This window comes from Hyla sarda, chromosome 6 (genome assembly GCF_029499605.1).
Source record: "Hyla sarda isolate aHylSar1 chromosome 6, aHylSar1.hap1, whole genome shotgun sequence".
NCBI lineage: Eukaryota > Metazoa > Chordata > Amphibia > Anura > Hylidae > Hyla > Hyla sarda.
In genome coordinates, this window is record NC_079194.1 from 279,169,284 (window position 1) to 279,196,862 (window position 27,579).

Genomic DNA, 27,579 nt, shown 5'->3' on the forward strand with positions numbered 1-27,579 from the left:
CCGCAGATCGCTGGACAATTCAGTCCAGCGATCTGCAGCTGATTCCGGGTCAATCGGGTCTCCAGTGACCCGGTGACCCGGAATTATTGGCTGATCGGGGCCGTCAGAACAGCCAGAGCCAGCAGGGGTGAGGTGGCACTGGTGCCACCTCACGATCGCCCTGATTCGTCGGCCGGATTACCTCCGGAGGACGTGAGCGGGTGCGGGACGTGCACCCCGGGTGCTGGGGACCCCGATCCCCGGCGTCCCTCGACGACGAGGGACTGACCTGTGCGGCAAGGATCGGTGGAGGTGAGTGACAGCCTCCTGCTGTTGCTTAGCAACAGCTCCCAGCATGCAAAAAGGGCATGCTGGGAGCTGTAGTTATGCAACAGCAGGAGGCAGACCACCACAACTCCCAGCATTCCCTTATGGGCATGCTGGGACTTGTAGTTTTGCAACAGCTGGAGGCACATTCTTTCTATGGAAAAGTGTACCTTCAGCTGTTGTATAACTACAACTCCCAGCTTGCACAATCAGCTAAAGGGCATGCTGGGAGTTGCAGTGGTGCATCTGGTGGTTGCATAACTACAACTCCCAGCATGCCCGTTGGCTGTCGGTGACTGCTGAGAGTTGTAGTTTTGCAACAGCTGAAGGCACATTAAGTAGCAAACCAGTGTGTCTCCAGTTGTTGCATAACTACAATCCCCAGCATCCCCAGCCAAAGTAGTATGCCTCCAGCTGTTGCATAACTACAACACCCAGCATGCCCTTCCGCTGTCCGTACATGCTGGGGGTTGTAGCTTTTGCAACAGCTGTAGGCACACTGGTTGCAAAACACTGAGTTTGTTACCAAACTCGTTGTTTCACAACCAGTGTGCCTCCAGCTGTTGCAAAACTACAACTCCCAGCATGCACTGATAGACCGTACATGCTGGGAGTTGTAATTTTGCAACAGCTGGATTTCCCCCCCCCCCCCCCCCCAATGTGAATGTACAGGGTACACTCACATGGGCGGAGGATTACAGTAAGTATCCGGCTGCAAGTTTGAGGTGCGGCAAAATTTCTGCCGCAGCTCAAACTGCCAGCGAGAAACTACTGTGAACCCCCCGCCCGTGCGACTGTACCCTAAAAACACTACACTATAGACATGTGCACTTCGGTTCGGCACGAATGTCTAAATTAACGAATTTTACCGTTTTCGTGCATTCGGACCGATCCGAATGCACGAAAACATATTTTGAACATTCCCGAATAGCCACGATAATACGAATAGTAAAGTAACGAATACATTTCGTTAGATACAGTGGTGATGGAAAAAATTGTATCTAATGAAATGTATCTTTTTTATTATGAAATGTTTATTCATTTTTAAACAGGGATCAATTTATGTGAGCGGGTAAAGCACTAAAAATGTAGCCGACAATAATGAAAATGTAGTGTGTGCGTGTTTTTCACTTTTTTTAAAAACATTTTTTAGGTAGTACTACTACTCCCAGCATGGAACACACTCTTCCATGATGGGAGTAGTAGTTACCTGTACTAATTGACAGATTGCAGGGGTCCCTTGCGATCCTCTTGTATAATGTATAGATGCGGCGGCTGCTCTTCTATGGTCCCCTGCACTCACGTATATATACACATATTCATATTTCCCGCAGAGCTGTGATTGGCCAGCTCTCTGTGAGAAATAGGAATATGTGTATATATACGGCCGTGCAGGGGACCATAGGAGAGCGGCCGCCGCATTCATACATTATACAGGAGAATCGCAGCGGGCGTCAGGAGTGATACCCGCAGTGATCTTTCCTTTACTACAAGTACTAATACTCCCAACATGGAGCACACTCTGCTCCATGCTGGGAACTGTAGTACCTGTATTAATAGACAGATCGCAGCGGTTACACTCGCTGCCATATGTCTATTAATGCAGGTACTACAGCTCCCAGCATGGAGCAGAGTGTGCTCCATGTTGGGAGTATTAGTACCTGCAGTAAGGGACAGATCCCAGGGATGTCACTCCTCCTGACACCCGCTGCGATCCTCCTTATGTGAATGTCGGGATCAGCTGTTCTCAGGGCTTCAGAGCCGGGAGAACAGCTGATCCTGAGCCGTAGGTATACATCGTATATCTACTGCCCAGCAAGAACTTACAGTGAGCCTGCAATGTGTATACAGTATACACATTGCTGGCTCACTTAACCCCTTGCTGAGCTGTGCGCTATGCGCAAGCCCAGCAAGGGAAGAGTTAACTTACACTGCTGGACAGTGTAGGTTAACCCTTTGGGCGGTATACACTATATACAGCTATCTATAGATAGCTGTATACAGTGTATACAGAAGACGAAGTCCAGCTTACTTCCCTCGAGTCCCGGGCGGGGTTCGTGTAGCTCCGCCCCCTAGTGATGACGTCATTAGGGGGCGGAGCTACAGAAGGGAACAAGGCTAATTAATCTGAAGCTCTGTTCACATTGTACGTTATGTATAATGTGAACAGACCCTTCTGGCAGTGTCTACCCAGACAGGGAGACTCCAGCTGTTGCTAAACTACAACTCCCAGCATGCCCAGACTGCCAAAGGCTGTCTGGGCATGCTGGGAGTTATGGTTTTGCACCAATTGGTGGCTCCGTTTGTGTAGACATTGCATCATGGGTGCTCTCCCCAGCGGACAGCGCCAAAAATGTCATAACCAATTTTTTGTGTTTTTTTCTTCTCGTTTCAGATCCGTGTATGCAGAGGATTACTGCGGATTCTATGGATTACGGCGGATTATTAATTTTTTCCTTTAATAAAATGGTTAACGAGGGCTGTGGGGGAGTGTTTTTTTAAATAAAATAATTTTTCCAATGTGTTGTGTTTTTTTTTTTTATTGAATTTTCAAGGTTAGTAGTGGACGCTGTCTTATTGACGGAATCCATTACTAGGCCAGGGCTTAGTGCTAGCCCCAAAAACAGCTAGCGCTAACCCCCAATTATTACCCCGTTACCCACCGCCACAGGGGTGCCGGGAAGAGCCGGTACCAACAGGCCCGGAGCGTCAAAATGGCGCTCCTGGGCCTAGGCGGTAACAGGCTGGCGTTATTTAGGCTGGGGAGGGCCAGTAACAATGGTCCTCGCCCACCCTGGTAACGTCAGGCTGTTGCTGTTTGGTTGGTATCTGGCTGAGAATGAAAATACGGGGAACCCTATGCGTTTTTTTTTTACATTTTTTTATTTAAATTTAAAAAAAAAACGCATAGGGTTCCCCGTATTTTCATTCTCAGCACAATACCAACCAAACAGCAACAGCCTGACGTTACCAGGGTGGGCGAGGACCATTGTTACTGGCCCTCCCCAGCCTAAATAACGCCAGCCTGTTACCGCCTAGGCCCAGGAGCGCCATTTTTGACGCTCCGGGCCTGTTGGTACCGGCTCTTCCCGGCACCCCTGTGGCGGTGGGTACCGGGGTAATAATTGGGGGTTAGCGCTAGCTGTTTTTGGGGCTAGCACTAAGCCCTGGCCTAGTAATGGATTCCGTCAATAAGACAGCTTCCGCTACTAACCCTGAAAATTCAATAAAAAAAAAAAAAAAAAACACAACACATTGGAAAAATTATTTTATTTAAAAAAAACACTCCCCCACAGCCCTCGTTAACCATTTTATTAAAGGGAAAAAAAATTATCCGCCGTAATCCATCGAATCCGCAGTAATCCTCTGCATACACGGATCTGAAACGAGAAGAAAAAAAAACACAAAAAATTGGTTATGACATTTTTGGCGCTGTCCGCTGGGGAGAGCACCCATGATGCAATGTCTACCCAAACAGGGAGCCACCAATTGGTGCAAAACTACAACTCCCAGCATGCCCAGACAGCCTTTGGCTGTCTGGGCATGCTGGGAGTTGTAGTTTAGCAACAGCTGGAGTCTCCCTGTCTGGGTAGACACTGCCAGAAGGGTCTGTTCACATTAAACAAAACGTACAATGTGAACAGAGCTTCAGATAAACTAGCCTTGTTCCCTTCTGTAGCTCCGCCCCCTAATGACGTCACCACTAGGGGGCGGAGCTACACGAACCCGGCCCGGGACTCGAGGGAAGTAAGCTGGACTTCGTCTTCTGTATACACTGTATACAGCTATCTATAGATAGTAGGGGTGTGAATCGCCAAGAATTTGGCGATTCGATTCGAATCGCGATACCAGTGTGGCGATTCGATATATCGCGATATATCGCGATACCGTCTAGGTGACGATACATCGCGATATATCGCCCACCTGGGAGCATTCATAGATCCCAATAGACGCCGCTGTCAGCTTTGACAGCGGCGATCTAGTACTCCGGGCTGCAAAATAAAATAAAACGCACTTTATCTTACCTGCCAACGAGCCCCCGGAGCTCCGGTACAGGTGTTGGGTCCCCGGGCTGTATTCTTCTTACTTCCTGTTAGTCCGGCACGTCACATGGAGCTTCAGCCTATCACCAGCGGAGGCGGGACATCGCTGCGGCTGGTGATAGGCTGAAGCTCCATGTGACGTGCCGGACTAACAGGAAGTAAGAAGAATACAGCCCGGGGACCCAACACCTGTACCGGAGCTCCGCGGGCTCGTTGGCAGGTAAGAAAAGTGCGTTTTATTAAAAATTCCACATCCCTAAAAGAATCGATTCAAAAATATTTTGAATCGATTCTGTATCGGCAAATGAAAAATCGCGATTATCGCGAGAATCGATTTTTTCTTACATCCCTAATAGATAGCTGTATAAAGTGTATACCGCACAAAGGGTTAACCTACACTGTCCAGCAGTGTAAGTTAACTCTTCCCTTGCTGGGCTTGCGCATAGCGCACAGCTCAGCAAGGGGTTAAGTGAGCCAGCAATGTGTATACTGTATATACATATTGCAGGCTCACTGTAAGTTCTTGCTGGGCAGTAGATATACGATGTATACCTACGGCTCAGCGTCAGCTGTTCTCCTGGCTCTGTAGCCCTGAGAACAGCTGATCCCGACATTCACATAAGGAGGATCGCAGCGGGTGTCAGGAGGAGTGACATCCCTGGGATCTGTCCCTTACTGCAGGTACTAATACTCCCAACATGGAGCACACTCTGCTCCATGCTGGGAGCTGTAGTACCTGCATTAATAGACATATGGCAGCCAGTGTAACTTCTGACACCCGCTGCGATCTGTCTATTAATACAGGTACTACAGTTCCCAGCATGGAGCAGAGTGTGCTCCATGTTGGGAGTATTAGTACTTGTAGTAAAGGAAAGATCACTGCGGGTATCACTCCTGACAGCCGCTGCGATCCTCCTGTATAATGTATAAATGCGGCGGCCGCTCTCCTATGGTCCCCTGCACAGCCGTATATATACACATATTCCTATTTCTCACAGAGAGCTGTGATTGGCTGGAACCATCTGGCCAATAACAGCTCTGCGGGAAATATGAATATGTGTATATATACGTGAGTGCAGGGGACCATAGAAGAGCAGCCGGCGCATCTATACATTATACAAGATGATCGCAAGGGACCCCTGCAATCTGTCAATTAGTACAGGTAACTACTACTCCAATCATGGAAGAGTGTGTTCCATGCTGGGAGTAGTAGTACTACCTAAAAAATGTTTTAAAAAAAAGTGAAAAACACACACACACTACGTTTTCATTATTGTCGGCTACATTTTTAGTGCTTTACCCGCTCACATAAATTGATCCCTGTTTAAAAATGAATAAACATTTCATAATAAAAAAGATACATTTCGTTAGATACAATTTTTTTCATCACCACTGTATCTTTTTTATTATGATTTTTTTATGATACCCTGCGAAATTTTAATAAAAAAGGTATCTCCATTATTTATTAGGATCGCTAAAGTCCAAAAAAAGAATAAAAAGATTTACCGAATGTACCCGAATACCGAATGTATCCGAAAAAAACAACACGAATACCTGAATACCGAATGTATCCGAAAAATCTAAACCGAAAATATTGCCGAACCGAAATTTTTTTCCAAAACGAAAAAACGAAACGAAATTAAACGAAAATTTTTCTAGTGCACAAGTCTACTACACTACACTAACACACAATAAAATAAAAAGTAAAAAACACTACGTATACACATACCCCTACACAGCCCCCCTCCCCAATAAAAATGAAAAATGTCTGGTACGCCACTGTTTCCAAAACGGAGCCTCCAGCGGTTGCAAAACTACAACTCCCAGCATGCACTGATAGACCGTACATGCTGGGAGTTGTAGTTTTGCAACAGCTGGATGTCCCCCCCAATGTGAACGTACAGGGTACACTCACATGGGCGGAGGATTACAGTAAGTATCCGGCTGCAAGTTTGAGCTGCGTCAAATTTTCTGCCGCAGCTCAAACTGCCAGCGAGAAACTACTGTGAACCCCCGCCCATGTGACTGTACCCTAAAAACACTACATTACACTAACACAAAATAAAATAAAAAGTAAAAAACACTACATATACACATACCCCTATACAACCCCCCTCCCCTCCCCAATAAAAATGAAAAACGTCTGGTACGCCACTGTTTCCAAAACGGAGCCTCCAGCTGTTGCAAAACAACTACTCCCAGTATTGCCAGATAGCCGTTGACTGTCTAGGCATGCTGGGAGTTTTACAACAGCTGGAGGCACCCTGTTTGGGAATCACTGGCGTAGAATACCCCTATGTCCACCCCTATGCAAGTCCCTAATTTAGGCCTCAAATGCGCATGGCGCTCTCACTTTGGAGCCCTGTCGTATTTCAAGGCAACAGTTTAGGGCCACATATGGGGTATCGCCGTACTCGGGAGAAATTGCCTAACAAATTTTGGGGGGTATTTTCTGCTATTACCCTTTTAAAAAATGTTAAATTTTTGGGAAAACAAGCATTTTAGGTAAAAAAATATATATTTTTTTACATATGCAAAAGTCGTGAAACACCTGTAGGGTATTAAGGTTCAAATTATCCCTTGTTACATTCCCCGAGGGGTCTAGTTTCCAAAATGGTATGCCATGTGTTTTTTTTTTGCTGTCCTGGCACCATAGGGGCTTCCTAAATGCGGCATGCCCCCAGAGCAAAATTTGCTTTCAAAAAGCCAAATGTTACTCCTTCTCTTCTGAGACCTGTAGTGCGCCAGCAGAGCACTTTTCACCCCCATATGGGGTGTTTTCTGAATCGGGAGAAATTGGACTTCAAATTTTGGGGGGTATTTTCCGCTAATACCCTTTTTAACAATGTAAACATTTTGGGAAAACAAGCATTTTAGGTAAAAATATATATATTTTTTTACATATGCAAAAGTCGTGAAACCCCTGTGGGGTATTAAGGTTCACGTTACCCCTTGTTACGTTCCCCGAGAGGTCTAGTTTCCAAAATGGTATGCCATGTGTTTTTTTTTTGCTGTTCTGGCACCATAGGGGCTTCCTAAATGCGGCATACCCCCAGAGCAAAATTTGCTTTCAAAAAGCCAAATGTGACTCCTTCTCTTCTGAGACCTGTAGTGCGCCAGCAGAGCACTTTTCACCCCCATGCGAGGTGTTTTCTGTATTGGGAGAAATTGGGCTTCAAATTTTGGGGGGTATTTTCTGCTATTACCCTTTTTAAAAATGTAAAATTTTTGGGAAACCAAGCATTTTCGGTAAAAAATATATATATTTTTTTTACATATGCAAAATTCGTGAATCACCTGTAGGGTATTAAGGTTCACTTTACCCCTTGTTACGTTCCCTGAGGGGTCTAGTTTCCAAAATGGTATGCCATGTGTTTTTTTTTGCTGTCCTGGCACCATAGGGGCTTCCTAAATGCGGCATGCCCCCCAAAAACCATTTGTCGCTCCTTCCCTTCTGAGCCCTCTACTGCGCCCGCCGAACAATTAACATAGACATATGAGGTATGTCCTTACTCGAGAGAAATTGGGTTTCAAATACAAGTAAAAATTTTCTCCTTTTTACCCCTTGCAAAAATTCTAAAATTGGGTCTACAAGAACATGCGAGTGTAAAAAATGAAGATTTTGAATTTTCTCCTTCACTTTGCTGCTATTCCTGTGAAACACCTAAAGGGTTAATACACTTACTGAATGTCATTTTGAATACTTTGGGGGGTGTAGTTTTTATAATGGGGTCTTTTATGGGGTATTTCTAATATGAAGACCCTTCAAATCCACTTCAAAACTGAACTGGTCCCTGAAAAATAGTGAGTTTGAAAATGTTGTGAAAAATTTCAAAATTGCTGCTGAACTTCGAAGCCCTCTGGTGTCTTCCAAGAGTAAAAACTCATAAATTTTATGATGCAAACATAAAGTGGACATATTGTATATGTGAACCCAAAAAATATATAATTTGAATATCCATTTTCCTTACAAGCAGAGACTTCAAAGTTAGAAAAATGCAAAATTTTCATTTTTTTCATCAAATTTGGTGATTTTTCACCAAGAAAGGATGCAAGTTACCATAAAATTTTACCACTAAGTTAAAGTAGAATATGTCACGAAAAAACAATCTCGGAATCAGAATGATAACTAAAAGCATTCCAGAGTTATTAATGTTTAAAGTGACAGTGGTCAGAATTGCAAAAAACGCTCCGGTCCTAAAGGTATAAAATGGCCTGGTCCTTAAAGGGTTAATATTCTAACAAATCTTATCCATTTAAATGGAAGCATGTACGACCGTATTCACAGAACACAAAAGTAGCATTGAAAGTTCTCTTTATTATTGACATAAGAATGATGTCACCATTTGAGACTTTACGTATTTGCCTAATACTAACTTACTATTTACCTAATACTAACTAATCTAATAACTTGCACATGATGTTATATCATTAGGACCTGATTTCTATGTTTACAGAATTTATTTTAGCTTAGATAGGATCCCCATACTAACGACATCAGTGGTCTCAAACTGTGGCCCTCCAGATGTTGCAAAACGTCAACTCCCAGCATGCCCGGACAGCCGTTGGCTGTCCGGGCATGCTGGGAGTTGACGTTTTGCAACATCTGGAGGGCCACAGTTTGAGACCACTGATTTACATGTTGTACAAACTGCTGTACAGAAAGCATGCTTATGACTAAGGGGGTAACCCGTCGAAATACGTCAAGCCTGTTTAGTTGGAAAAGTGTCTAGTCATTCTTTACTACTCAAAGGATTTAGTTAGCAACAAAGTTGTATGACATAGGACACGGGCCAGGTTAAATGACAAATTTAGTCCTATTCACTTAAAGGGGTTATCCACCATAATGTGATTTTAGTATGTACCTTTCAGACAGTAATAGACATACTTAGGAAGGATCTGCGCTTTTCTTGGGGCTAAATGGATATGTTTTGAGATTACCATAACACTGTGGCTATCTCTTTGTGAACTGGCTATTTCCAGTTGGAGTTTGTTCTCTTAAACTACAAGTCCCATGATTCCTGGTTTGTAAGTGTGAGGTCACTTTTGTCCCTCCCACACATCAGCCGCCCCATCTATTGAAACACGCCTCTGAGCATTTCCATGAATAGACCACCATTTTCTGTCCAGCTGTTGCAAAAATACAATTCTTGCAGGATTATCTCCCTCCCACCCAGTGGCCGCTCCACCTATTGAAGCAAAGACAGGCTCCTTCTGAACACCTTACTAGTGATAGTGATGTCTTGTGCTGCACTGGAACCTGGGAAAACCTGAGACCTGAGTCATTTTGTATGTTGTTAAAAATAAACATTGGGGCAAAAATCACAGAAGAATTGCAAGACCACCATGAAACACAGGTACAGACACTATATTATAAACTATACTAACTTTACATCCCCTGTAGCAAAGTCAAATAAAAAAAAAATCCCAGAATACCTCTTTAAAGGGGTTATCCAGGAAAAAGCTTTTTTTCATATATATCAACTGACTCCAGAAAGTTAAACAGATTTGTAAATTACTTCTATTAAAAAAACCTTAATCCTTTCAGTACTTATGAGCTTCTAAAGTTAAGGTTGTTCTTTTCTGTCTAAGTGCTCTCTGATGACACGTGTCTCGGGAACCGCCCAGTTTAGAAGAAGTTTGCTATGGGGATTTTCTTCTAAACTGGGCGGTTCCCGAGACACGTGTCATCAGCGAGCACTTAGACAGAAAGGAACAACCTTAACTTCAGAAGCTCATAAGTACTGAAAGGATTAAGATTTTTTAATAGAAGTAATTTACAAATCTGTTTCACTTTCTGGAGCCAGTTGATATATATATATATATATATATATATATATATATATATATATATATATATATATATATATATACACCGTATTTATCGGCATATAACACGCACTTTTTAGGCTAAAATTTTTAGCCTAAAGTCTGTGTGCGTGTTATACGCCGATACCGCCCCAGGAAAGGCAGGGTGAGAGAGGCCGTCGCTGCCCGCTTCTCTCCCCCTGCCTTCCCTGGGGTCTAGAGTGCTGCTGTCGGCCCTTCTCACCCCCTGGCTATCGACAGCCAGGGGGAGAGAAGGGGCAGCGGCACCCATTGCCGACGCCGCTGCCCCGTTGCCTCCCCCCATCCCCGGTGGCATAATTACCCGAGTCGGGTCCGCGCTGCTGCAGGCCTCCGGCGTGCGTCCCCGGCGTCGTTGCTATGCGCTGAACGGCGCGGCGCATGATGTCAGTGCGCCGCGCCGTGCATAGCAACGACGCAGGGGACGCACGCCGGAGGCCTGGAGCAGCGCGGACCCGACTCAGGTAATTATGCCACCGGGGATGGGGGGAGCCAACGGGGCAGCGGCGCCGGCAATGGGTGCCGCTGCCCCTTCTCTTCCCCTGGCTGTCGGCGCCGCTTCTCTCCCCCTGGCTATCGGCACCGGCACCGATAGTCAGGGGGACAGAACGGGCAGCGGCGCCGATAGCCAGGGGGTGAGAAGGGCCGACAGCAGCGCTCTAGACCCCAGGAAAGGCAGGGGGAGAGAAGCGGGCAGTGACGGCCTCTCTCCCCCTGCCTTTCCTGGGGGTGTATCGGGGTATACACGCGCACACACGCACCCTCGTTTTACCATGGATATTTGGGTAAAAAACTTTTTTTACCCAAATATCCTTGGTAAAATGAGGGTGCGTGTTATAGGCCGGTGCGTGGTATACCCCGATAAATACGGTATATATATATATAAAAGTTTTTTCCTGGATAACCCCTTTAACTCATGGATACATGTTGTGCATTGAAGGGGTTAACCCAGAATATAAAAGCAAAAACAGTACTAGAACTGTCCTTATGTTGTGTGTGGTATTTCAATTTGTCTCCATTCACTTCAACAGAACTGAGGTGCAAAATCACATACACAACCTGAAGACGGGTGTAGTGCTGCTTTTGGAAGAAATCAGCTCTGTTTTTCTGATCCTGGATAACCCCTTTAATGTAGCACTATTCCTATGTCATATATCCTTATCGCTAAAGCTCTGTTCACACTGTAACTTCTCAATAAGGCTGTAATCACTTCTGACAGGACACTGTAGCACGCTTTAGTATTGTATCCGCCTAAGGCCCATTTCACACTACCATTATGCTCCTGCAAAAACTCCCATCAAAAAGGCCATAAAACGGCCAACAAAAAATCCCATTCATGTCAATGGGATTTTTTGACCATCCTTTAGCACCAGTTATGTCCCATTATGAGTCACGTCTGTTATTTTTGATATAACGGAGCATGCACTAATTTTTGTCCCGTCAAAAATAACGGTGGAATAACGGACATTAAAATTTTAACATTGAAGTCTATGACGGATATTCACAAAGAACATCCATTAGCGCCCGTTATTTTCACCTTCCGTTATGATCCGTTACTGCTGCTGAGCATGCTCAGTACAGCATCATAACCAGAAGAGGTTAAAATGAACATAAAATAACAGACTAAAATGGTGCATGACGGATGGAATAACGTTGATAAAGGATGGAACATGTCGGCTATTTTGACATATTGCCCGTTAAAATAGCGGAGATTGGTCATCCGTTATATTCAGTTATTGTATCTATTTTTTCATGACCTGTTTTTGCAGAATAAAGGGTGTCAGAAGGCAGGAACATGACGGTAGTGTGAAAGGGTCCTTAACCCCTTGCCGCAAATGGATGTGAATGTACGTCCATTGCGGGCCCCTGAGGTATGTTGTGCGCTCAAGCAGGTGAGCGTGCATCATACTCGGTGGGTCCCGGTTGCTATAAGCAACCGAGACCCACGGCTAATGCCGGACATCGCCGATTGGGCTGATGTCCGGCATTAACCCTTTAGATGCCGTGATAAAAGTTGATTGCGGCATCTAAATGAGGTTAATTTAACTCCTGACTAGCTCAGTGGGCTGATCATGACTTTCCTTTTTAATTTCTGCCCAGTATTTCCCTCATAATCTTCTTTCAAAGCTTGTTCATTGCAGGCAGTGTTCAGTGTAGCTGAGGGGCACCATGCAGCGTGCACAGCGCTCGCTCCCGTCTGTATGATTGTGCTCGTCAATGTCTAGGCCGCACTATGAGAGTTAGGACTCATGCATGAGTCTGAACTCTATGAGAGACTTGCAGCCAGGACATGTAGGGAGACCCCTAGTGGTCAGTTTTTAGAAGTCAAAATAAATATATAAATATAAATAAAATTTAATGACATGGTATTAGAAAGTTGTTTCTAATACATTAATTAACAAAATATAATTTTTTTTTTGTTATGACAGGTACTTTTTAAATAGCTGATATCTGATGGAAGGCTAACTGACCGGTATGTGGTTCACTAATTCCATCTATATGGAGGTAAGTCAATGTTTACCCCATAAAAGAACCTTGAAACAAGACTAGCCAAACTAATACCTCCTTCACAAAGAAGAGGACCCATCTGTCGTCATCGCTCGTACAAAGCAGGTTGGTGACAGGTGCTTAGCATGGGTTTTGGGGGGGGGGGGGGAACTAATGTATCTGTTTGAGAAGACCACCTTACTGGCATTTGGTGTCTTATAAGTCATGTCTTCATGAACCCTGTCATCCAGATTATGTGAAAGAAAATATGATAATTCAGACCATTCCACCTTCCATTGCTTCATGGTTTTCTGGTGCTCATGAGCTCTTTGTTGGCACACTAGGGTGGTACACAAGAGTCAGCGTGGGCACTCTTGTATATATACAGCATCATATACATATACGGCCTCATATACATATATGGCCTCATATACAGCAAGCTGAAAAGCACTTGGTATTGGTCATCGCTAGTACACAGCAGGTTGGTGACAGATGCTTAGCACAAGTCTGGGGGGCTAATTTATCTTTGAGAATTTAAGAAAACCACCTAACTGGCATTTATAGGCCAGGTCATGCTTCATATCGTGAATGGAGAAGATGGAGATCTGTCATATTCATCATGGCTTCTGTAAAACCAGAAATCTACAGTAACTAACTAAAGGCGAGGCGTCTCACGACAATAAAACAGTAAAAAATAAAGAAAAATGACTAAATTATCATATCAAATATTCTATGTTGATATAAAGAAGAAGAATTTCATAATATAGATTGACTTTACTGTTTTTGGTGTGTTCCTGAGTAGAGGTTTCTTCAAGCATATCTGACTCTGCCTGAGGCTCCTCGAAAGTGTCATCCATCATCTAGGAAATCAAAGTCACTTTTATATACTTTTACATGACATTTATATAATAAATGACTGTTCTACATTATCCTGACTGTAGAAATGAAGATTACATAATGGAATACTTCCAGTGCTATTGTCACCAGTACATACACCGATCAGTCATAACATTTGGCTAGCCACAGGAATTAAAGGGTTACTCCACCCCTAGATATCTTATCCCCTATCCAAAGGATAGGGGATAAGATGTCTGATCGCGGGGGTCCCGCCGTGTGACATCACGACCTGTCCCCTCAATGCAAGTCTATGGGAGGGGGCGTGACGGCTGTCACGCCCCCTCCCATAGACTTGCATTGAGGGGACGGGGCGTGACGTCAAACAGGGGTGGAGTTGTGACGTCACGGACTTCCGTTCCCATGGTCGGGACCCAGACCCTCCAGCGCTTCCAGACAAGAAACAGGTGGGTGCCGCATGCTATATTGCGGGGGTCCCCAGTGGCAGGACCCCCGCGATCAGACATCTTATCCCCTATCCTTTGGATAGGGGATAAGATGTCTAGGGGTGGAGTACCCCTTTAAAGGGGTTCTCCACTGGCCAGCGTTCGGAAGTAAATGTTAAGAACGCTGTTTTCGCGCTGCGGGGGTCGGCCACGCCCCTCATGACTTCACGGCCACAAAACAGCGTTTGGAACATTTACTTCCAAACGCTGGCCAGTGGAGTACCCCTTTAAGCCCTATTGCTTCCTGGGCCCATAGTCACATTGCGGCTCAGAAAGAGGGTCGATGTGGGGGACCGGAGCAGTACACTGAAGGCATCACGGGAGTGCTGGAGGTAAGTAATATTTTTTTTTGCTATATAGTACAGAAAAGGGCATACTTTTGAAACCCCCGAGCCACTTGATGACCTTTTTAAGTCTTGGGTGCCCAAGACCCTGTTGCTAACAATTGCATACCAGGAACACCCCACAAGACCTGCAGTTTTGAAGAGCTTCTGAACCAGTTGTCTAGATCCTTACACTTGCCTGTTTTTCCTACTTCTAACCCATCAATTAGAGTTGAGCGAACTTACAGTAAATTGGCTCGTAGAGAACCTCCCAGTTCGGCTGTTGATTACTTTAGTCTGCGTAAATTAGCTCAGCTTTCCCAGGGCTCCAGTTGCCTGGAAAAGGTGGATCCAGACCTAGGAGACCTAAGACTGTCATCCCAGACTTTTCTAGGCAACCAGAGCCCTTGGAAAGCTGGACTAATTTACGCAGACTAAAGTAATCAACAGCCGAACTGGGAGGTTCTCTACGAGCCAATTTACTGTAAATACCATCAATTTCAAGAAGACTATTGGTTGCTGCCCAAGATATCCACCCCACCTGACAGATACCAATGTTACGAGATAATCCATTTTAGTCGCTTCCCCTCACAGTGGTTTAAAGGGGTACTCCTGTGGAAAACATTTTTTTTATATCAACTGATGCCAGAAAGTTAAACAGATTTGTAAATTACTTCTATTAAAAAATCTTCATCTTTCCAGTACTTTTTAGGGGCTGTATACTACAGAGGAAATATTTTTCTTTTTGGATTTCTCTTCTGTCACGACCACAGTGCTCTCTGCTGACCTCTGCTGTCCCTTTTAGGAACTGTCCAGAGCAGCATATGTTTGCTATGGGGATTTTCTCCTGCTCTGGACAGTTCCAAAAATGGACAACAGAGGTCAGCAGAGGGCACTGTAGTCATGACAGAAGAGAAATCCAAAAAGAAAAGCATTTCCTCTTTAGTATACAGCCCCCAAAAAGTACTGGAAGGATTAAGATTTTTTAATAGAAGTAATTTACGAATCTGTTTAACTTTCTGGCACAAGTTGATTTAAAAAAAAAATGTTTTCCACCGGAGTACCCCTTTTTAAGTGTTATGTCTGATCGGTGTAAACCAAGCTGCAGCTTAATAACATTAACATTAATTAACTAATCAATTAATTAACATTTATTGAAATAGACCAGTGAATTGTAGCATAAAATATATCTTACCACATCATCTCTTGACGGATCTGGTTGAGGAATAATATCAGGTGGAGCCAAATCAGCTTTGTTGAACCTTAGAAAAAAAAACAAAAAAAACGTATTGACCCAAACTATAAAATAATTTACACGTCTTCTACATTTCCCACAATACACCTCAGTGTGATGACAGGAATAACAGACAGTGAACCAATGGGGGTTGCAGTGCGGTTCTTTATCCTGTGATCATTTTCTTTTAACATGACATTCAAGTGTCCTTCAGGTTCAGATAACGTGTGCTATATATCATAGGGGCCTATTGGTGTATATAATATACCACGGTTTGTCTATAAAGTGGCATATGTTGTAGGTAACCACTGGAAAATCCTCCTGACATGAACCACATGTATAAAGTGTCTAGGGTTGCCACCTGGCAGGTATTTTACCGGCACAGACGGTATTTTGGCCATTTTTAATATAAAAAATACCAATGGCCGGTATTTATCCAACCAATCCTCCAACTTGTTGCACCATATGCTATACCAGTGTTTCCCAACCAGAGTGCCTCCAGCTGTTGCAAAACTACAACTCCCAGCATGGTGGACTATATATAGTTGTATATAGTATACATCAGTGTTTCCCAACGTCTCCATCTGTTGCAAAACTACAACTCCCAGCATCCCAGCAGCATGCAAAACTACAACTCCCAGCATGCCTGGAAAGCCAACGTCTGTCCGGGCATGCTGGGAGTTGTAATTTTGCAACAGCTGGAGGCACTTCTGGTTGGGAAACACTGACCTATACTATATACTACTATATAGTCCAACATGCTGGGAGTTGTAGTTTTCATTTGGGACAGCTGCTGACCCACAGGCTGTATCAGGGCATGCTGGGAGTTGTAGTTAGTAACTAACTGCAACTAACGTATTTGCTGATAAAAAAAAAGTCACATCAAAACAAAAATGGTACCTTTAAAAACTACAGATCGGGGTGCAAAAAATGATCCCTCATACAGCCACGTATAAGGAAAAATAAAAAAAAAAGTTATAGGGGTCAGAATAGGACAAAATTTCCCCCACATGTGTGTATCCTGTAATGTTACACATCTATAATTAAATATGCAAATTATTATGGCCGGTATTTTTTTGGCAAGAAAGGTGGCAACCCTAAAACTGACCCTATACATTTTAAGTCTTGGTTAACCCCTTAAATGGGCACTGTCATGAACTTTATTTTTTGATATGTTGTAGTACTTATGTACTACAACCTATCTCTAATATACATCAAATTTTTTTTTTGTGTTTAAAATATTGTATTTTCTATTTGAAATCTGGCCACTAGGGGTCTCCCTCCTAGCGGCCAGGCAATCGGTCCAAATTCAGTCAGCCTGCGATCGCTCCCTGCCTGTCAATGAGACAGGCGGGAGCGAGCACTGTGAATGTCGGGGCTGCGCGCATTGGCTCACTGGCCTCGCACGCAGCCCATCCCCACCCCGGCAGGGATTTCATGCACGGCAGGTCGGCGATTCTTCTATACTCCTCCTCCCTGGGTAGCACATGAACTGCTAAACAGAGAGGAGAAGACCCCAGAGCAGCCTGCCGTGCTATTGGCCGCTCATCTATACGCGCTCCCGACAGGAGCACAGCATAGATGAGATGAGGGCGGAAGTCGGTGCCCGGCAGGCATCACTGATGTGGCGCCTGCTGGGGAAGTCGGCTTTCTGCTCAGCAATAGTGAGCAGCATAACAGTATCTGTTTAGAAGGTAGGAAAACATTTTTAAAAGCAGGGAGGGGGTTAGGGATAGATTAGCAATAGGTAGGGACAGAAAAAAATGATATACATGGTGGGAGCTACTCTTTAAAGATACTGCATTACCTGAACTCTGTCCTCTCTTCCTGAACAGATAAGGTGCGCAGGATGTTCTTAGTCTCTGGAGCAGTTTCTGCCTTTCTTGCCATCACGTCTTCCTTCTCTATATCTCCCTCTGAGCGTCTCATAATCCTCTGTTCTTGCATTGACTTTACATAGAGCTCAGAGAAGCTCCTGTGGATAAGCAAACATTGGTGCCCGTGTAATATTTGTAAACACGACTAGGCTCTATCTACAACTGTAGAGTACTTACCTGCGGGGCTTCCCTGCTTCATCAGGAGGCAGAGTGGTTACTGTTACTTTTTTTGAGCGAAGGAAAAGGTTACGGACATCCTCAGGGGTCAGTGAACAGAAAGGATGACCACAGATTGCGACAAGCCGTGCCCCGGGACACAGTCCTACAGTCTCTGCCATGCTGAATCTTTCCACTTCTATCACAAAACCACCAGAATCTGCATTGAATCCGAGCTGTCCAAGTCCATTCCTTAGTAGAGGGATCTCACGAGTCTCACAGCCACCGGAGACGACCTACAGAGGGAAATACATCTGGAATTTCTGAAGTCGATACAAACAGTAAATCAAATAATTTATCTAATATGGACGTCTGTTGCCTAATGATTTTTTTATTTATTCTTTTAATCTAAGAGCCGAGGAACATGCTCTCGTGTTACACTAAAAAAACATGCACAAAGGATGTGGTCTATCGCAAGCCCTCCGACAGGAGAGAGGCCCCCAACAAACCTTACCCTTCGCCTCCAGACCAAATGGTACCTGTGAGTTTCCAGGTTTGATGTCCCTTTTCACCAAAGCTACTAAGGGACCACAAATGCTCCGGGCAACCCCCTTGGCGTTAGCCAAGGTATCTGCCCGCAGAGCCATTAACAGTTGGTACCCTGCCCATGCAGGAGTACCCAGGTTTTTTGCAGGGAGGTGCGGAACCTAATGGCCACACACACCTCCCCTAGACCGCCAGGAGGGACACCCAGAAGGGCTACTGCATCCTAACAATCCTGTGGACACACAACACTCAAAAAGTGACACAGTGAACATTGCCTATAACTTTGTACCCCGTTTGTTAACATTTCTTACGTCCAGTGGCATTGTAAATGAAGAATCTTGCTACAAAGATATGCCATGGCCCAGATTTATCAAACAGTGTGAGAGGAAAAATTTAGTGATTTTCCCCACAGCAGCCAATCATAGCTCAGCTTTCACTTTACCTCAGCTCGTTAGCTGAGCTGTGATTGGTCGCTGTGGGGAAAATCACTCCATTTTTTCTCTCACACAGTTTGATAAATCTGGGCCATGGTGTCCAGACTATTACACATAACAGTAATTTTCTTTATATTTTAAACAATAAAACTGCAACACCAAGAAGGACAAAACTGTAAAGTTATGCAAATTGAGGACGTAGAAGGTGCCACAAAGATCTGCAGATGATCACATTTTTGCACACTTAGCACCAACCTGTGGCATATGGGACAAAGCAATCTTGTCCACCACAGGAAACCTCAGAAATCGGATCAAGTCAACACAGTAAGATTGTGCGATGCCTCCTATTTAAAGGGGTACTCTGGCCCTAAGACATCTTATCCCCTATCCAAAGGATAGCGGATGAGATGCCTGATCGTGCGGGTCCCGCCGCTGGGGACCCCCGCAATCTTTCATGCAGCACCCCACTATCATCAGCCTCCGGAGCGAACATCGCTCCGGGTCTGATGAATCACGATCACGGGGGCGGAGAATGGTGACATCACGTCACGCTCTGCCCCCTCAATGCAAGCCTATGGGAGGGGGCGTTGTGTCTCCTTCCCATAGGCTTGCATTGAGGGGGCGGAGCGTGACGTCACGATACTCCGGCCCCGTGATCGTGATTCATCAGACCCGGAGTGATGTTCGCTCCGGAGGCTGATGATAGCGGGGTGCTGCATGAAAGATTGTGGGGTTCCCCAGCGGCAGGACCCTCACGATCAGGCATCTTATCCCCTATCCTTTGGATAGGGATAAGATGTCTTAGGGCCAGAGTACCCCTTTAATGACATGTTATCGCCATTGTTACAAACTGAGAAGGACAGAATCATTGAACTAAGAGTCCACGGTTTATCACAACCAACACATTTAAATCCATACAAAGAACGCACTGCACTCACCGGAAAGTCCATATTTTCTTCATACCGATGCGAGAAAGAAGATAAGTGAACAAGGCCATACTGAGCAGGCAGCTGAGACGCCATCGGCGTCTCAGCCGCCTGCTCGGTATGGCCGTGTTCACTCATCTTCTTTCTCACATGGAATAAAGAAAGTCTGCACGGGTTTTCCGGTGAGTGCTGTGCTTTCTTTGCATGGGTTTAGGCAAAGCGTTTTGTGCCCTTCTACCTTGCACCACCGAACCTCAGCAGTATGTGTTGCCTCAGCTATACTCGGTGCAATATGCTCCATTTGTAACGAGTGTTATACAGCCTTGAAGTGCCGGGTAGTATACATCTGCATCTTTTCTATATTCAGCCAATTTAAATGACATACAGAGGTGCACAGAGATCTTCTGCACAGATGCCAGATCAGAAGAGTGGCAAGTAGACTTCACAACACCATTCTCAAAGGCATGGTGCAGAGCAAGACAGCAAAGAAGGCTGGAATGGAGGGCTATCCTCTTCAGCAATGAGACCCATCTTTGTTTTGGATGCCATGACAATTAGATATTGGTCTAGAGACAAGGGAGGCAACACTACGGAAAGGCCTTTACAAGGGAACATCACACGGGTCTTACTTCCAGGATTATGGTGTGGGTGGCATAATGTACAGTACTGGACCCCTCTAGGCCTTATTCCAGGTACATTATCAGCTCAGTTTTACATTGATTTGGCTGTGGAAATTGAATTTCTTTTAAATTGAATTAAACTACATTGCTTTGTGGTGTCCCAACGCCACAACACCAGGCCGCATGTTGTTTATGCTACTATGAACAGCCTGTGTGGCCTAAAAGTGCTACCATTGAATACATCTGGGGCATCACTGGTCAGCAATTTCCAAAAGAGCAACCAGTCTTGATGATTTGCATGTCTAACTGCATTCAGCGTGGTAGAACATACCTTAGCTAACCATTATGTTCTGAACGCTTGGAGCTAACATTTTGTTCCGAACGCTTGGCGCGGGCAGCGGGGGATCGTGGCGTCACGGCCACGCCCCTCGTGTTTTCACACCACGCCCCCTCAATGTAAGTCTATGGGAAGGGCATGGTGGCCGTAGACTTGCATTGAGGAGGTGTGGTGTGACATCAGAAGAGGCGTGGCTGTGATGTCACAACCCCCGCCGCCTGCACCCAGCATTCTAAATGAACGCTGTGTGCATCACAGAGATCGTGGGGGTCTCAGCTGGTATCAGACATCTTATCCCCTGTCTTTTGGATAGGGGATGAGATGTCTAGGGGTGGAGTAACCCTTTAATGACCTCATTGATAGCATTCTAAGACATGTAAGTGTGAGTCTTTCTGTTCATGGCGCTGATAATTACACTGCTTTGAATATTTTATTTTCAATTTTTGTCATTTGCATATCATTAACATGTCAGCCAATCCTGTGATTTCCATAATTCCATGGCTTTATTCGGTGTAGCAATTTCAATGTTCAGGAGTATATTTTCATATTTAAAACCTTTGGTTTCTAACAACTTAAAAATATTTTTAAATATTCCAAGGAAAAAACACCATTTGAGAAGGTTAAAGGGGTATTCCAGCCTTATACATCTTATCCCCTATCCAAAAGATAGGGGATGAGATGTCTGATCACAGGGGTCCCGCTACTGGGACCCCTGCGATCTTGGTGCAGCCCCCGACATTCTGTGCCGGGCACTGCCTCTGAGACATGATGAAGCACTCAGACGGATCCCTCCAAGGAACAGCCCAGGATAAAAGCAGCGCACAAGACTTCAAAGGTAAAATGGTTTATTTACCCGGCATGCAACGCGTTTCGCTGGACAACCAGCTTCATCAGCCTGATGAAGCTGGTTGTCCAGCGAAACGCGTTGCATGCCGGGTAAATAAACCATTTTACCTTTCAAGTCTTGTGCGCTGCTTTTATCCTGAGCTGTTCCTTGGAGGGATCCGTCTGAGTGCTTCACCTGTGTTGCCAGGAGCGGCTGCCGATCTTCGCCCGTTGAAGGGTTATCCCACGCTTTCACCATAGTTGTACTTGGTTGCAGTACAACTATACTCTGTGAGCATTTTTGCTTTTTTCCATCTCCTCTTTATAATATGTTATCACACTAGGAGCGCTCTCCTTGTCTATATTTTCGGAGACATGATGTCACGGCCATGCCCACTCGTGATGCCTCCATTCATGTCTCAGAGGCTTGTCTCAGAGGCGGCGCCCAGCAGGACCCATTATCTATTGGATAAGGCTGGAATACCCTTTAATGTACAATTAGCCAAAAATAAAAAATAAATTAAGGGTTTCCACCATCAACATCAGTCTCCAAAACATTTTTTAGTCCGAAATGATAATTTACCACATTGACCTACAATATCTAGACTAATATTTAGAATTTTAAGGGTATATTTGAGGCGGACACCAAATGAATTTCCATGCAGACTCTGCCTCAAAATCTGCATGAAATCTTCAAGGAGTCCAAGTTCCATTAATTTCAATAGGTAATCTGCAACCATGTGCAATTTTGCTTTAAGAACTGACAAATCAATTCTTGATGTAGATTCCATGTGAAATGATGACATTGCACTTCGAAATTCCACTGCAAATTTAGTTTTGACCGAAATTAACAAAAAAAAAAATATTTGATGAGAATCGCAAATGTAAATAGGAGAGTAGGATAGACTAGTTCTTATTTATGTCGTATATAAGTTATACATAAATGATTGGATTAATTAAGTTGTTAATAAATGAATTCATGGGTAATTAATTAATTTAAAGCATGCATTCATATATAATAAATATGTACATAAATAAACAAACAAAATAAATATGTAAATAAATCGATATGATTGTTTAATAATGTACACTAGTTAGTATCTGCATTAGAGAATAAAGTATTATAAATATATGAATAAAAAAGGAATAAAATAAATATAATGAAAGAGAAAAAAAGGAAGTGTTTGTACATGTAGATCTGGTCACTCCTAATAAATAAAATTACAATTTATTGAAGATATATGTCTTTTCTGTTATACCCGTATTTTTCACCGTATAAGACGCACTTTTTCTTCTCCAAAACTGGGGGGGGGGGGGGGGAAAGTTGGTGCGTCTTATATGGCAAATACACATTAAAACCCTGTCCTATCGCGGCGGTCCCTGTGGCCATCAACGGCCGGGACCCGCGGCTAATACAGGACATCACCGATCGCGGTGATGCCCTGTATTAACCCTTCAGACGCGGTAAACAAAGCTGACCGCCGCGTCTGAAGCGAAAGTGACACTAACCCGGCTGCTCAGTCGGGCTGTTTGGGACCGCCGCGGTGGGAGGGACCTTACCTGCCTCCTCGGTGTCTGCTCCGTGCCGGGATCCCCTGCATGGCCGGTGCTCTCCTTCGTCGTCATCACGTCGTCGCGACGTGATGGCGGCGACGGAGAGCGAGGATACCCGGCAGCAGAGACGTTCTGGAGCGACGGAGACACCCCGGGGTCGCGGCGACAGCGATGGAGGGCGACATCCAGGGCAGCGGTGACGGGTCCGGAGCAGCGGGGACACGTGAGTATTACCTCCTCCAGTGGTCTTCAACCTGCGGACCTCCAGATGTTGCAAAACTACAACTCCTGGCATGCCAGGAGTTGTAGTTTTGCAACATCTGGAGGTCCGCAGGTTGAAGTTTCAGAATCTTTTTTTGCTAGATTTTCACCCTTTAAAATTGGGTGCGTCTTATATGCCGGAGCATCTTATATGGCGAAAAATACGGTATATATTCTTGATTAAATCGTGATTTTACAAATATTTCTTATGCCCTTCTAAAGTCTATGAAGCGATGAAGAAATGGGAATGTTTTGCATCCTGACCCATTTCGGATATAACAAGTATCTGTATGGCCTACAGGAGAACATCCGGATTGATAACTGCAGCATTTTTAGCATTGATTCGACAATACATTCCTTTAACAATGACTATCCTGCATTATAATAGGCTCACTTCCTGAAATGTATTTCCTGTTTTTATGAGACAAATTTCCTGATTTCTACATTTGTAAAGAAGTTGTTTCCTAGAAAAAAAAAATATCTGATGCTTTCCCATAATCAACACAGAGAGGAGTGGAAAATACAGTGTATATGTATTGTATAGGGGACGGGTTTGGTGGTGATTCTAGGCCTATGACGACATACAGGTTTATTATTGTTATTATTTTATGTTATTTCAAATACTTAGCATTTGGAGTTAGAGATTATAAACTTGTGATAATGTGATGATCACACAGGTACTTGGTTCAATACATCAATAGCACAGATAACAAAATTATCGCTTATTCAGAATAAAGCAGTTTGTCTATGTGAAATCTCACAATTCATAAGTAATAAAAATTCTATGTGCTTACACAAACAACCAGTGGCTCTAGTCCAGTATGGCCCATAGCAAGCTATGGACACCTTCTCACCATTCTTCACAGCACATAACGTGATACTTAATATGACCAAATGCACAAGGCATAAGCCTATATGAACTTTTATTCACTCCACTGGCTTAAAGGGGTACTCCGTCCCTAGACATCTTATCCCCTATGCAAAGGATAGGGGAACAGATATCTGATTGAAGGGGTCCTGCCGCTGAGCCCCATGCGATCTGCCTGCTGCACCAGGCGTTCGTTTAGAGCGTCGGGTGCAGCAACGGCGATGAAGGGGTGTGACCGTGATGTCATGAGGGGCATGGCCGTGACGTCACGGTCACACCCCCTCAATGCAAGTCTATGCTCAGTGCACCAGATGACTGGGGTGCCGCAGCCGAGAGCGGGACCAGGACTTTTTCAATGATAGCCTATTCCCAGTAGAGGCCATCCGTATCTTCAGATGTGAACTGAGCTGCAGTAACCCAACATGACCACTACACAATGTATGGAGCTGTCATCTCCTAGCTCCATCCACTGTGTATATCGGTGTGACGGTTCTGGCAAACAGCTGATTGTAGGTGATGCCAGGAGTTTGACCCCTATCGATCAGATACTAATGGCCTATCCAGAGTATAGCCCATCAATGAAAAAGTCCTGGAAATTTTCTTTAAAGGGGTAGTCCAGTGGTGAAAAACTTATCCCCTATCCTAAGGATAGGGGATAAGTTTGAGATCGCGGGGGGTCCGACCGCTGGGGCCCCCTGCGATCTCTCTGTACGGGGGCCAGGCTCTCCGGCCAGATAGCGGGTGTCGACCACAGCACGAAGTGGCGGCCGACACGCCCCCTCAATACATCACTATGGCAGAGCCGGAGAATGCCGAAGGCAGCGCTCCGGCTCTGCCATAGAGTTGTATTGAGGGGGCGTGTCAGCCGCCGCTTCGTGCGGGGGTCGACACGCCCCCTTCCCACGGGCTGTTGGGGCCCCGTACAGGAGATCGTGGGGGGCCCCAGCGGTCGGACCCCCTCGATCTGCAACTTATCCCCTATCCTTAGGATAGGGGATAAGTTGTTCACCACTGGATATCTCCTTTAACTATATAACCAATATTTTTTTTATATTAACATTATTTTTATTCAACGCTTACAGAAAAGTTCTTACAAATACAATACAACAAGTTACAAATACATATGCATTTATTTGGTCCTATTATAACGCACCCCACCCTCCACCCACAATGACAGGAAAAAATAATAATAATTGGAAAAATCTCTGCTTATCCGCACCTCTCTCTGGAAATTCCGGAATCATCCTAATTATCAGTGTCCCATAGACCCCACTTTTTCTTCCATGTATCAAACATTTTTTCAGACTTTTTGCTTTTAACCTTTTCAAAACCTTTAACCATTTGCAACTCTTGTTTCCATTCTAGGCTACTCGGGTTTTTGTTAGAAATCCATTTCCTCATTATAATCAACCTCCCTGTACTCAATGCATTCAAGATCAACTTCTTTTTGGCCACATGTAGGTGAGGGATTAGACCAAACAGGAAAACTCCTGGTTTCCACTCCAAACTAACACCTATTTTTCTTTTAATCTGTTCTTTATATAACCAATATAAATTAATGCCTTCACACTAGATAAAATGTTACTATTAAAGTCTTTAAAGTGTTAAATACTGTGCTATTCTAACTTACATTCAGTATATACAAGCTGTAACAGAACCCTAGCTTTTATTTCATTGTTCTGCTATCCATAAACATGCGTTCTTACCTGCAACCTCTTGACAATGTGGTTAATTTCATTTTCCACTTCTGTCTCATTGCTTGCAATCGGGCAAATGGTTAATCTTCCTGCCCGACCATAGTAAAGGTCCAATCCCCCTTTAGAAGAATAAGTCCACCCAAGAACATCCCTGCACGAGCAGTGAAAGCTGACTGCTCCCTCGCGCTCCTTTTTCGGGTCAACTAACACCAGCATCTCGGAAGATATCCCCAGCATGTAAATATTTTCTGGAATGGAGACACTCACAGATTTAACCGTCCACACTAAGGCACCGGAACTGTGGAATTCTGGAGGAACACTGTACGCCCAACGAGTTCCTTTTCCCCCTTTGTCCCCAGTGCCAGTGCTACCTGCTCGATCCCTTTTCTTGGATAGACCCAAAATGGCTAGTTTAGAGGAGCATGACTCCAAAGTTGTGGTAGTAACATGATCTCGAGCCAAGTCTCTTAAGTATTCTTCCCTGGTTCTTGTAGCCATGGCTAGAAATTTGCCTCCACGTTCAGCTGCATTCTCACCATTTACGGCTTTGGAAAGCAAAAAGTCTCTGAGTTCAGGAGATCGTCGGAATCTAGTCATTGGCATAGGAGGCCCAAAGGGCGGTGTGTCTGCAGTGCGAGTAACGGCAACACTGTAGCTGGTATGGCTAGTACATGGATTGTGAACATGAACCACAATGAATACATGCTGGAAATGGGATCGAATAGTCTGTGGAGTAAATGGGAGGGCGCCGGGTTCTTGGAAGACAATCGTCACAATGTCATTACCAATGTGTCTCTTCCGAAGTAACTACAAAGATAGAAAAAAAACATTACTAGTTTTGCTCACAATAACTAACTTTATTGTTTTCTAAAAACAACCTTTATTTAAAGCGGTATTTCCATTTAAGAAAACTATCCCTTATCTGCAGATGATAGGTGTGGGCTTAAAGGTTAGAGCCCAGCAATCATCCTAGGGAGAATTTTGACCCCATTCATGTGATCGGTGAAGGTCTCAGGGGTCGGACCTCCACCGATCAGCTTGTTATCCCCTATCCTGCAGTTAGGTATAACTTCGTCAGATGGGTATTGTAAGTCACCCAGTTACAAACATGTCTTGCACAAATTTATTTAAACTCACTCCGCTGTAAACATCTTATCCCCTATCCAAAGGATAGGGGATAAGATGCTAGATCGCGTGGGTCCCCCGGCTGGATGTTTACAGCAGAGTACCCCTTTAATACACAGTCCTAGTTCGTGTTATAGAACTAACCACTCCCTAACAAGAACACCGAACTGGAACATGAGGTGATCTCACTGCAGGTTCCCCAATGCTACTTAAAGTGTATTCCCATCTTGGCCAATTCTGGCATATCCACAGGATAGATGCAGTTCCCAACTCTATGCCCCACACCTATCGCAAGATAAAGAGCTGTAAAACCCCCTCTGCCCTCTGACATGGTTGCAGCCACCAAAAGGGATTGGAAAGTGGTAACTGCTATTTAAGGGGTGCTCCGGTGGAGAAACAATTTTTTACTGGTGCCAGAAAGTTTGACCAACAGATTGGTCAATTACTTATATTTAAATATCTTCATCGTTCCAGTACTTATCAGCTGCTATATGCTCCAGAGGAAGTTCTTTTCTTTTTGAATTTCTTTTCTGTCTGATCACAGTGCTCTCTGCTGACACCTCTGTCCATATCAGGAACTGTCAAGGGTAGGATAGGTTTTCTATGGGGATTTGCTCCTGCTCTGGACAGTTCCTGACATGGACAGAGGTGTCAGCAGAGAGCACTGTGGTCAGACAGAAAATAAATTCAAAAGGAAAAGAACTTCCTCTGGAGCATACAGCAGCTGATTAAAATGTTTAAATAGAAGTAATTTATAAGTCTGTTTAACTTTT

The 27,579-nt window shown here is 44.4% G+C and overlaps 1 protein-coding gene across 9 annotated transcripts in view; it reads right to left on the reverse strand.

Annotated features, from left to right (window-relative positions):
• The window catches only part of SIPA1 (signal-induced proliferation-associated 1), a 111,302-nt gene that overhangs the window by 13,134 nt on the left and 70,589 nt on the right, over window positions 1–27,579 (reverse strand). For all 9 annotated transcript variants that reach the window (XM_056527454.1, XM_056527453.1, XM_056527459.1 and 6 more), the window contains exons 7-11: window positions 25,691–26,488; window positions 17,635–17,909; window positions 17,388–17,555; window positions 15,542–15,608; window positions 13,462–13,543 (exon numbers count right to left, since the gene is read on the reverse strand). In XM_056527454.1, the coding sequence (XP_056383429.1) occupies window positions 13,462–13,543; window positions 15,542–15,608; window positions 17,388–17,555; window positions 17,635–17,909; window positions 25,691–26,488 (1,390 nt within the window). The remainder of the gene's footprint in view (window positions 1–13,461; window positions 13,544–15,541; window positions 15,609–17,387; window positions 17,556–17,634; window positions 17,910–25,690; window positions 26,489–27,579) is intronic.